This window comes from Periplaneta americana, chromosome 11, assembly GCF_040183065.1.
Source record: "Periplaneta americana isolate PAMFEO1 chromosome 11, P.americana_PAMFEO1_priV1, whole genome shotgun sequence".
In the NCBI taxonomy this organism is placed as follows: domain Eukaryota; kingdom Metazoa; phylum Arthropoda; class Insecta; order Blattodea; family Blattidae; genus Periplaneta; species Periplaneta americana.
In genome coordinates, this window is record NC_091127.1 from 108,825,459 (window position 1) to 108,838,575 (window position 13,117).

The 13,117-nt window shown below is 36.7% G+C and overlaps 1 protein-coding gene across 12 annotated transcripts in view; it reads right to left on the minus strand.

Moving 5' to 3' along the window:
- The window catches only part of osa (trithorax group protein osa), a 742,554-nt gene that overhangs the window by 44,218 nt on the left and 685,219 nt on the right, over positions 1-13,117 (minus strand). For 11 of the 12 annotated variants that reach the window (XM_069839840.1, XM_069839842.1, XM_069839841.1 and 8 more), the window contains 4 exons: positions 10,667-10,883; positions 5,969-6,127; positions 4,335-4,475; positions 2,744-2,912 (listed from right to left, as the gene is read on the minus strand). In XM_069839840.1, the coding sequence (XP_069695941.1) occupies positions 2,744-2,912; positions 4,335-4,475; positions 5,969-6,127; positions 10,667-10,883 (686 nt within the window). The remainder of the gene's footprint in view (positions 1-2,743; positions 2,913-4,334; positions 4,476-5,968; positions 6,128-10,666; positions 10,884-13,117) is intronic. The other variant, XM_069839845.1, reaches the window with a different exon arrangement.

The window sequence follows — 13,117 nt, forward strand, 5'->3', positions numbered from 1 at the left end:
AATTCTTCAGAGCCACTGCAGAACTTTTCTACCTTCCTTCTCTTCTTAGTAACATGGTTGACAACAGTCTGCTATATAAAGTTAAAGGCATCCCTGAACTAGATGATGTTCTACAACAAAACTTTTTAAAAGTATATCAAGTACACTTCAAAAAAGGGAAAAGTGACTGTGTGAAGAGTATTCTGACAGGCATGCTTGAAGATCATAATAATTTTGCTTCAAAGTCTCTACGGCTTCTGTGGTTTTCAGTGTCAAATGTAGATAGTGAAAGAGAATTTTTTGTGAACAAAGACATTTTATCAAATCAGAGAGCTTCTTTATCATGTACAAGTGTAGAAAACATTCTCAGTCTTTATATTGATGATTGCCCATTGTGCAACTCAAACCAAGAAATGGATTCGGAACACCTCAAAATCTGTGCTTCAGTGGCTGACCATGATAATATCTTTGAAAAATATTGGAGTGCAAGAGGTCAAATGACTTTATTGTCAAACGCCTGGCATTAGAAAACAACAACAACATATTGATGAAAAAGAGTAAATAGATAGTTATGATTTAATTAATAATGCAATTTTCTATTAGTGAGCTTCAAAGGAATTGTTTCAATAGTAATATAAGAAAAATGGTATTTCAATTATTTTTGGAAGTTTTTTTTTTTTGTGTGCGAAATGTGCACGAATTGCTCCTTTTATAATGAAATATTCGCCGAAGTCAAACCATTTTAACTGCCATAATCAGGGTAAAATAATCACCATCAAATTACAACCCTAGTTATTAGTCGACTCGACAGAGAATAGACACATGATTAATGTTAATACTGCCACACTCACAAATTTGCGATAGGCTTCAGGAAAAAATGTGGCTTTCTAAGGTGAAGTTGACACTTTATCATGACAATCATACTCAACCACACACAATACATTAAACAAACATGCAATATTTTCACTGGGAAGTGTTCTATCATCATCTACAGTCCAAACAACTTTCATCTCTTTTCATCCTAGGAATAATGTTAGGACATTGTTTCAGTCCAATGAAGATGCCAACAACAGGGCCCTGTTTTCTATGTATACCTATGGTGTTTAAGTAAAATAGCTTATCCTCGATTTTTAAATGTGACGTTTTTTCTGTAGTTAGTGTAATTAGCTAAAATGTAATTACAAAACGTGAAGATATGTTTTCTGACAATTATGTTTACATTATTTCATATAAAATAACTAATAATAATGTGCCAAAATTTAATTATAACTGTTTCTGAAAAATTTTTCTTCTGTGGGATAAGCCCCTTTACCTGAACACCATCGATATGGAACTGACAAATTTATTATATGCTCTGACAAATGCCTCAAATGTCAGGGTGATAAGATTGAGAAGTAGTTTATTATGACACTTTTATTTCCTATTGTAAGTTTCGTGGAAGAGAAGAAAAAGTATCTTTCATTTACAAGTTCTGGTGAAAACATATGGAAACAGACCTAATTATTAAATATAATTATTGAGAATAAGGAGATGAAGATAAAAGAGGATCCTTTATTAATATTTTTTGTTCCAATTAATGTTTTAAATTCTTAAGGTGTGCAAACCTTTATATCTTTTAACCCTTTGGCGCCAGAATCTAAATACCTCTGTGATATTCATACATAGTTGACAGGGTTTAAGTTCCTTCCGTAATACCCCATTTCAATGCATGTGTGCGATTACTAAAGTCGACTTTAGGCTTTTTCAACAATACAGATACTGCCGACTGAAGTTGCTGTTAGATATCTAAAGGTTAACTTATTATATTTGCTCAATCATAATAAACAGCTTTTTCAAATTGAAATCATCTTACTACTTCATTCCTAGATATTAGAGTCAAAAACAGGGAAATTGTTCATATGCCCAGAACATTTACACTGTGAATAAATTTAAGAGAAAATGATATTTAAGAGATGAAAGTGCAATTTGTGTTAGTTGGGAGGCCAGAAGGAAAAAGACCTTTGGGGAGGCCGAGACATAGATGGGAGGATAAAATTAAAATGGATTTGAAGGAGGTGGATATGATGATAGAGACTGGATTAATCTTGCACAAGACAGGGACCAATGGTGGGCTTATGTGAGGGAGGCAATGAACCTCTGGATTCCTTAAAAGCTATTTGTAAGTAAGTAAGTACAGACTTCAACTTCCACTTCCAATAATATAGCCACTTTTGAGCATCATATAATTTGAAACTGCTATACTCTGTTTTACACCTACTGCCATCCAAAACAGTATCATCAGCAGACAGCGGATTTTGCGTCCCAATACTAAATGTTAGGTGTACATCAATTGCAGGAAGATCATTGAACTCATTGCTATGCTCCCTCCATATGCCAAGGCATGTAACATCTTGTCACTGTGTAGGGACTGAAAATCCATTGTCTGATCGTGAGAACTGCTGATGCCATTAGCATATTCTCTCCATGTACACTGCTCATGAAGGTAAACTGTCGAGATTCTAGTCATCCATGTACTGTATTTTCTATGTGACAGATTGCTTGGCACATGTATACTTATGTAAGTAAGTATACATGTGTAAAAGTAATATAGTATAGCACATGGTACCAGTGCAAATTTCCCAGAAAACTATTACAGTGGAAGTGACAGCAAGTACATTAGGAGGAGGTCGGATTTGCGAGAGTCTAGTATAATTCAATATAATTTCTCATTCGCTTTCATTTTTACCACAGTATAGAAAAATATTATTTTGTTTCTCTCACTTACCTCTCCCCTTCTGGCCCGTAAGGTGGGTACATGGGCCTATTTGATGGGTAGGTGCTGCTAGGGGGGTACTGCTGATTGAACTCCTGCCCCATATTGCCTGGAGTTCCCCGTGAATATTGGTCCTGATATTGAGAGTAGCCGCCTTGGCCCTGGTATCCTTGTTGCATGCCTGTTAACATTACCATCACATGTAAATATCTGATAAATGCACCAGAGCAAGTGAGGGCATGCCAGCAGCCAAACATAACCTACTTCTGTCAGGGGAGAGTGGGCTGCACCATGAAAAAGTAATTTGACTTCAGAAATAGCCATGCACATCAGCAGTTTGCATTAACACACATAGAACATAAGTCACGTAACACCACTTTGTGGTTCCTTGCTTGTAATACATGATCGTGATTATTATAAACATTGTTATTCTTATTACTGTTATTATTTATTAGTAATAACCGTTCGTGTAAGTATTAAATTCACTTCAACATTGACAGTTGCGTCACTGAGCAACAGAAGAGAAAAATGTGATTATACTGTCAAAGCAGTTGTAATACTTCCTAATAACTTTGAATTCAACATAACTACTAATCATGTAAACAATATAAATAAACGATTCTTTTCCTTTGCATAGTACAGATGTCTTAAAGGTCTAGCTCATTCTAACATGTCTTAAAGAGAAATTAATGTTGCTATCAGAGTTGCATTATTTACAGCCAAACAATTATTCCTTATTGTTGTAGAAAATATGGCCGTTGTACAACACTCTGGAATATTTTTCCTACCTCTTTTCTCCCCATGTTAGTAAACTAAAGTAACTTTAATGTGAATAGCTGAAGAATAAATTTAAAGTATGATAAAACAAAGAGGATATGTGTAGATTGTCCTCGTTCAAGATTTGTAATTCTAAATTCAGAGTACTTTAAGTGTAATTTCAAACATATTCTTGTCGTGCAGCAAACTCAAGATGTCAGAAACAAGTACTGTCTTATTAATCCCCATGCATAATCAGCTTTCAAATGCCTAAAAAGAAAGGCTGACAATGATTTCGCAGTATTTTCAACAGTGGAAATAGAAGTTTTTGTTAGCATTTCTTCACCTCCACAGGCAAGCCTGTGAAAAAGAAGTGCAGGTTATGAAAAGGCATTGGAGTGTAGCTAATAAAACAAGTGATGTTAGATGTGATCCTATTCCACGAAGTCTGACACTGAAATGCTTCCAGAAAAAAATAAATAAATAAACCACACATACCAAACTGTAAAGAACAGTCAATACTCACATACGTAGCAAACAGTTGTTGTTTAAAAGTGCAAAACAAACAAATATATGGGAAGAAACAGTAAGAGGTAAACCAGCAAGCGCTTACCGGACAGAACCACACAGATAAGACACACTACAGGACCTCTCCCCCACAACACACCAACACACAGCCAATCAAGAGTACTGCACACAAGCTAGAACAAACAGAGCACTAGAAGCTCTCAGTTGCAGAGAGGTGTATTAAAAACTAGAAAAAATTATCGACAAGTGAACATGCTAGCAATTAAATGACAAGAAATGTGCACGAAAGGTGTGAGCAGGCAGACAGGCAAGCTCGTACCTTGGGGGCGAGGGGGGCCACCAGAGTGTCCATAAGGTGGTCCGTATGAATTGGGCCTCTGAGACTGACTGGGCGCCACGTCGTCAAAAGGGTTGGAAACGCTAATGTTATCCCCCGCACCTTGGTTCGGCACCCCCACACCTAGCAGTGAGGTAAATAAGCAATGACTCGCATTCACAATGTCATGTGCGTTTATTTATTTATTTTTTTTTTTAATTTTCTATCCAGAATGCAACTACCTATATTCACCTATTCTCTTGCATCAAAGACTAAAACACTGGAGAACTCGATAGCAAAGCAGAAACTAAGACGCAAGGAAAAATAAATAAAGCATCCAACACCCAACACTAAGTATGCCTGTCATCAACAAATAATAAAGCAAGCTGTACAGTAAAATAAGTTAAAAAAAACTGTCAGAAGTTAGATAGGCTATTCCATATAAGGTGCACATTGGCTGACTAAGATGGAAATGCAAAATAATGCAATGCCAGTTAAGCAGCTCTACCAGATTCCATGAATAGTTAAAGGTGGTGGTTGCTGGCCCCCTGTACTCTTCTGCATAATGAGAATGTATCTATAGTAATAGCGATGTACTAATATTCATTGAGCTTTTCTTGCAATGAATATTCATGTCCCTACAGCAGATCAGTAACACACAAGAAGAAACTTCAAGCTCCTCCTACCCGAGCTCAAATATGCAAATATTAATTGCAAAAAGAAATGGCAAGACAACTCTCTCCCCCTCCCCTTTCCGACACATCTGTGTCTCTGTCCTACGCCTGCTGGTGTACCTCCACCACTTTGAGGTGGGGTGTCAACATAAATGCAACATGTAATTTGTCAGGGGTGGGGAACATTTCATTTCATGATACCTTTGAGACATAAGGTATCAGTCAATCTGTATGAACAACTTCATTTCCATTTTAGTAAAATAAATTTTACGATAATTTCAATGTCGAAATCACAAGCTTAAGTAAAAATAATCCTAACTACTAACAACATTAAATCTATAATGGTGCAAGTGAACGAAATAAAATTAATTATACTGGAATCAAAACTATTACGAGACTGATAGCCAATGACTGACTGTAAAAGGGAAAAGATTTTATTTAATATCATTCAAGTTTCCCAGTCACAACCATGCCATTACCAAAAGGATTCATGTATAATGCCTGTCAGGATGCCTTCTTATTTAGCTAATGATAGATCTTTTTTTCCCCAATTTTTGATGTTCCAGAGTCCCAGTGAATTCCAGTCCATCTTGACATCACACAATTGAGCCACGTGCTACAGTCAAAGTAATGTTGCTTCCTCCATTATAGTCTCTTCAATAAATATCCATTTTCAGATAATTATATTTCGACTGTTGTGAAGGCAAGATATTTAGTTTCCCCACCCCTGCACAGAGGCAGGTGTGTTAAGAGGAAGTTATAGAGGATATTATATTGTAAAAAAATGAAGTCGTTTTGCTATAATATCAAGTACAATATTCTGAAACAATGCACCTAGTGGTTAGTTGAATAAACTGAAAGATACAGCAATGAGGTAGACAGCTGTGTGCCCTTTCCAGGATACCACGGCACCACGCACCAGAACCAAGAAAGAAACAACGAATATACAGATAGTGGACTCACCTGGGTGAGGAGAAGGTGCATTTGTCTGAGATGCTGGGCGCTGCATTGGTTGTGGATTGTAGTCAGGTGTAGAACCTGGTGGGTAACCATATCCATAACCATCCATAGATGTACCACTCGAGCCAGGAGCAGGAAATGAATCTTGGGAATTGGAGGACCCTGTGGATTATATTACAATGCGTTTTAAAACTAATATCTTCATACTTACTGTATATACTATTTCCATGGTTAAAAACATGACCACCACCACCATCACCATCACCATCACCATCACCACCACCACCACCACCACCACCGTCAACAAGTGAGCATCATAAAAAATTACCATTAATCTTCATTTGTCAAGTGCTAAATGCTATTTCGGCAACAGTTTGTGTATACAGCATTTAAATTAGAATAGTTTATTCTCAAATAACCAAACTGGTATATCCAAGTCAAATGGAACAGAAATAAATAGAAGATACAAAAATTCCTATATAAGCTTTATAAAAGGATAATTTTGAATGGTCCAGAGAAATTATTAAACACATTAATAATTAGTTAGAAAACAAATACTACTGATGCTACACAAGAATCTGAACAAAATTACAAATGCTCATCCTCTTAAAATGCATAATCACCCATTATCTTCCTTCAGCACAATAAAAAAATTCGAAAACTAAATTAAAATAAACAAGTACATTTGTAATAATTCTTGCATTTCTTAGACAAGATGTTATTAGATATGCAATATGTGTAGATAATCTAATTCCATAACAAGTTATTCCTTTAATTATTTAGGCTCGAAAACATCCTATATTAAAGAAAGAAAGGGATAAAAAAAATCAATGATAATGTCGGTTCTTATGAAGATAAATCTTGCATTAAATTCTTATTAATATAAAAAGACATTACAAAACCTACTGTGGTATACTGAAGTGAGACATGGACCATTAGAAACTTGATTAACAAAGTCCGACGACGATGACAGATGTATATGACAGAAATAGCCATTTAACTCTGGATAAAAAACGAAATTTACTGTATGCTTTCCAGGTGGATTATTAAGAATGCATCCAATTTCAGAATTTATACAAAATTATATATTTAATTGGAAGCACAACATCGAAAAGAAGGAAAATTATTCTAAAACAGCTGTTAAGATTTATTATTATTGAATAATAATAATAATAATAATAATAATAATAATAATAATAATAATAATAATAATAATCTGTGGCACAAGAGCCAAGGCTGACGAGTCAACTGCTGTCTTCAAGTCTTCAAGCCTCAGCAGAGGTGAATGATCATCCAATCAGTATGGGAATAATATATAATCAGCATGATGATCCCCTCAGCTGGTTTACAAAACCGGATATTCATCATAAGGTTGGGTGGATACAGTTCCCATATATTACTTCCCCATGAAGGCTCAAACCAGAATTCATTACGTAACAAGAATCCAGGCATGATGCTTTAGACCAAGGAGCTACAACGCAGGACTTTTAATATGATTCAGTGCTAACAAATTAAGTATAACCCTTTGTAGAATCACATACTTGTGAACTTGTCTAAAAAAAAAAAATCCAAAAGAAACTTACATCAGGGAAAATTCATAAAAGCAATTTATTCAATAATGTATATGAAATGTAGTCCTGCGCCGTGGCGTAGTGGTTTAAGGCATCCTGACTAGGACTCACATTATAGAATGCACGCTGGTTCGAGGAAGAAATTTTCTCATGAAATTTCGGCCAGTGTATGGGACCGGTGCTCACACAGCATCGTGATGCACTTGGGGAGCTATTATAGGTAGCAAAAATCCAGTTTCAAAAACCAGCTACAACGACTGGGGGGATCATCATGCTAACCACACGATACCTCTATTCTGGTTGGATGGTCGTCCACCTGTGCTTCGCCATGTGGACATGAGGCCAGCAGCCGGATGGTCGAACTTGGCCCTTCATGGGCTGTAGTGTCACGGATTTTTATATGACAATGTAATTACTTTTTGTAAAGTTAGAGCTTCAATACTCAATTTTGTAGTCAATAACATGTCTTACGTCTTTAAACCCATCATACCTAGATAACATATTTTGCAGTCTTGTATTCAAGTTCATATAGTTCTGTTTTCGGGGTTCATTTATTCTTTGTCCTACATTTAACTCCTTCCTATAGCACTGTGTTAACATCAGATTGTTCTTTATTTAGATAATTTATTAGTTTGTACAAGTTGGATATTTTTTTTTGACATAATGAGCTGAAAACAGTTGTGCCACGCTTCTGTGCTATTATTTGTGCAAGATTCATTTCCGCAGATGAGATTTGGAACGAAAAACTAATGCTCTATCAACTTCATCTTCATCATCACTGTCATAGAACAAGAATTGCTCTCTGCTTGTTATGCGGAGTTTTAATGGTGTAGCTGGAAGATCTCTAAAAGATTTTGGATTGACAGGAAAGTTCCTTTGGTGCCTTTGGTTTATACTTCTTTTTAACAAACCCCTTAAGAGGCAAAAATGGAAGGACTCCTGATTGTACATGTTGCATGTTGAATAATCTGAGCTTCAAGCTGCAAGAGGTTCATTCTCAGCAGCTTGCTTTAGTGCGGTACATCCGGCACAGTGCTTTCACATCTTCTTGTGATGGATGATGATTGTGTTCATCTGCTTTAAAACTTCCATAAAGGATCCATTCGGTGCTGCTGTTATCACCCATTTTCGGCAATTGTTTTTTTTTTCTGCAAACCCAATATCCCTTAATTTATTTAGCATTAACTTGAATGTAGTTTGTACATATACTCTTTTGTTCAGTCACACAGTCCAAAGACAGGTTTGAACCTCATTAGTAACACCAATAAGGCATCACTAATGAGGCAACTAAGCCAGAAAATCCATGAACCAAAATATATCCATTTCTTTCACTTGAACTTATTTCTCCCTGGTTATCCATTACAAGAACAGTAGGTTAAAAATTATGTTATAAACTTTCAAATGTCACCATTGTTGTAAAAGTACCTATGTTGAGTTGAAGATATGAATTAAATCAACTAGGTGTAATTTCAATGGCCGAATTTACCCTAGGTGAGGGTAAGAATGAAATCCATTGGGTGATATCCCAATGGGAGAACATTCCAGACCAATTTTCTAAAGTGAATCAATTTGGGTGAATGGTCATATTATAACATTGAGTGAAACAAACATAGATGCCACAGGAAAACAAAACTTCGAAATTACCCAAGAAATTATGGATTTAGATTATTACAGGTCACAAGTCTTAACACATGACGATGGTGACAGTGCTGCTATTGATGTTGGTGGTGGTGTTGATTGTGCTGTTGCTGCTGACGATGATTTTGTAATGAAATTCAGTACCTACAGTATGTGGCACATACAACTTACAAGTTTGATAACTGGTCTTAATGAGCATGTTTATGGAGAGATCCAACCGCAATTTTGCACTGGAGGAAAACAAATCAATGATGAATGGTGGTGATTTAGACCTACAGTCTGATAAAAATAATGCACTGTTAAAATATAATAAGAGAATGTTATGTTGATCTTACCTTTTATCTTTACCTTTCTAGATACAAGAGTCACATCGGTATAGAAAATTCTGAAACACCTTCTGCAACTTTCTATTTGTAATTTCACTCAGCACTCGCCTGATTTCATTCTCCAGCTCTTCAAGATTGTGAATTGTTCAAATACACTTTCTGTTTTAAATTCCTCCAAAGATAAAAGTCACAAACCTTTAATATGGGGAATGAGTTGGAGAATGTCCACGACAAATTACGTGATCATCAAACATTTTTTTCTGATGCTTCTAACGATAAAGTGGTTGTATGTGCAGTTGAGTTATTCTGCTGGAAGCAAGCATACTCTTTTTCATCTGCAGTCAATATTGCAAAAAAAAAATATATATATAAATAAATAAATAAATAAAGCCACAATGTCTCGTCTCGCACATAACATTGTGAGTTACCTGCACCATAAAAGAAAATAGGGCCAATTACCCTGCGTGCAGTAATGCCACACCACACATCCACTTTCTGATCGTGAAGAGGAACATCATATACTAAATAAGGATTTTCAGTCCCTCTTTGCCTTGTACTCTGAGAGTGGATATAACCGCTTAAATGGAATCAAACTACAGCCATCATTATTAATTAAGATAAATCAACAGATTTGCAACATCCACTCACAAAAATTCACCCAAGTGGCTGGATCCCCTTGCTGTAATCGATGAACCACTGTCACTCTGTAAGGATACAAGTGCAGCATTTTCAGTCCCCTTAATGCTGATCTTTGTGACATATCGCAATCTTGTGCTAAACAGCATGAAGATTTCCTAGGTTTATCTGTATTCTTGTGCGAATATCTATAAGTTTCTACGATGTGATTCCTGCATACAGAAAAGTGGACATAATTTCCCCACATATACTTTGTTGAAAGGCAAGATCAACATAAGTTTTCTTATTTCCTCTTAATGGAGCATTATTTGTACAGGACCATAGGTCTAAATCACTGCCAATTCGTTTTCCTCCCATGCGAGAGAGCGGTCGGATCTCACTACTAAACATGTGTGCTAAAACCAACAATAATGCTGGTAAGTTGTGTATGTCATACAGTGTATTAATGTAATGCATTAAACAGTATAGTCTTATTATCATTCAAGTATTTAAAGTCTGAACAACTTTTATTTCATTTTGCAATTACTCACCTGGTGAAGGCACAGATGTTGCCTTCGTGTTCTTCTTTTTAGAGGAAGCTTCCACCTGGTTGATAATTGGTTGTGGGTCGATGCCTCCACGGTCGAAATGGCACTCAAAAGCCAGCAGGTTCTTGGTGTAGTGTTTCCTCAGTGTATAGGCTGCACTTGATGACGCGCCAATTCCCAGGAGTCCAGCTATGTCCTTCCAGGTCTTGTTCTTTGTCACCTGTACCCCAACACACAGGGCCGATTGCAAAGATGTGTTCTAGGTGAGGAGGTCCAGCCACGAGGCTCCAAGACCCCTACATTGCACTTTTAATAAGAACAGATTGTATGTTCTGGGAGGGCTCTTCGAACTCGCAAAATTTTGTTTCAACAATAATTTATGTAGTGAAAAGGTTCATACAGTTTGCAATAAATGAAAATATATGTTAGGGTCACGAAATCCTATGGGATTTATTTAGGCAATGTGAAGTTTATTTCTTGCAAACCTTGCAACTGGCAAGATGGCGGATAGCTACGAGTAACGACAATGACAGCTTGTGAACTTGCACAATTTCCGAAGGTGTAAAGACATTGCAGGTGGAAAATATTAGTTGTAGTTATTGATTGTGGAATTGGAAGTATTAAGAATGGGCAGGAGAAGCCGCAGCCAGGAAGAGGATGTAGATGATTGTGTAAAAAGAAACATGCTGGATGCTTGGAAAGATCGTGCCATGTTACAGCAGCTTGCCAACCTTCTCAGGGACTCCCTACTGGACGAACTGAAAGCCGCACTGGATAGAAATACGGAGGTGATCCAGAGACTGGAAACGGCCCTGATCGAGAAAGAGAAGAAAATTATAGAATTGGAGGAGAAACTTGAAGAAAAAATGGACAGCCTGGAACAATATCAGCGACGCCAGTGCTTAAGGATATTCGGAGTACCAGAGTCAGAGCACAAGGATACAGACATTATCGCCATCAACATTGCAGCTCAAATCGGCGTCGAACTGGAGCCACGGGACATCAACAGAAGCCACCGCGTAGGGAAGAAGGGTGAGAGGCCACGGGCAGTGATAGTGAAGTTTGTGAGCTATAAAAAGCGAAGAGAGATGTTCCAAAATAAAAGAAAATTGAAAAATTCCGGAAAAACGATTCGAGAAGATTTAACACAGAGACGGCATAAGTTACTGGGCGAGTGTATATCAAAATATGGACTGAACAATGTGTGGACTGTGGACAGCAATATTTTTGTGAAAAATGAACATGAAAAGAGGATTATCAGCAGATCTTCGGACATACAGTAGATGTAAGTGCAAATCACAAGTCTAATGCTGTATTTAGATACTAGTTTATTCTCCATATTAATTTGTTTATTAGTACATAATTAACTTAGTGTTATTATTATATTTCACTGCAATTTTTCTGCACCCATAACATTTGTTCATTAGTATATAATTAATTTAGTATTATTTTTGTATTAACTGCAATATCGTCCTATTATACCTACTTTACCGGTATCTAGTTTAGTCATATAATCATAGTTATAATTTCGTACTTTTAGAATTTACGCTTGTAAACTTCAGCATTGAGACAAGTGAATAGTCGTTAAGTTGGCAACATTAGCACATAACAATAGAAATCCGACAGACTCTGACAAGGAAGAAGGCAATGACCCTGTCCCATTTTACTCCTCTTGCCCTGTCCCCCTCTCTACCATAGACCCAAACTGCACCCCTGAAGCTCTGTATGTCATAAAAACAGCTTTCTCTGAATATCCTCATTCTCTTAAAATTGTTCACGTTAATACTCAAAGTTTAGTTTCTCACATCGATGAAATTCACGCAATATTTACACCTTTGAATACTCATGTCATATTAATATCTGAATCCTGGCTAAAACCGTCATTAACTAATGCTATTGTTCATCTGAATGCGTACACGTTAATTCGTAATGACCGCTTACATAGGCGAGGAGGCGGCGTTGCAGCTTACGTTAGGTCAGACCTAAACCCCAAAACTATTTATGCTTCTCCTAGTGAACCTACTGCTCACGCTGAAATGTTATTCGTAGAAATCAATTTATCTTTCTCTAAATGTCTTGTTTGTGTTATCTATCAACAGCCCAGCATAAATGACATCGCTTCTATTGAAGCAGCTTTAGTCAACGTTCTTCCTAATTATGAACACGTTGTAATGATGGGTGACCTAAATACAAATCTAATTGCAACTGAAGACTATTGTACTAGACAACTACTGACAGTTTTCCAATCGTGTAATATGACTGTACTTCCCCTCAAACCGACACATCACACTCAGCATAGTGAAACTCTACTTGACGTTATAACTACAAATAATCCTGACTGTGTATTAAATCACGGTCAGTGTGCAGCTTCAGGCATATCAGGTCACGATATAATCTATCTCACATATTCTCTCAAATGTCCCAAGCCAGCGCACAAAACCGTAACATTCCGTG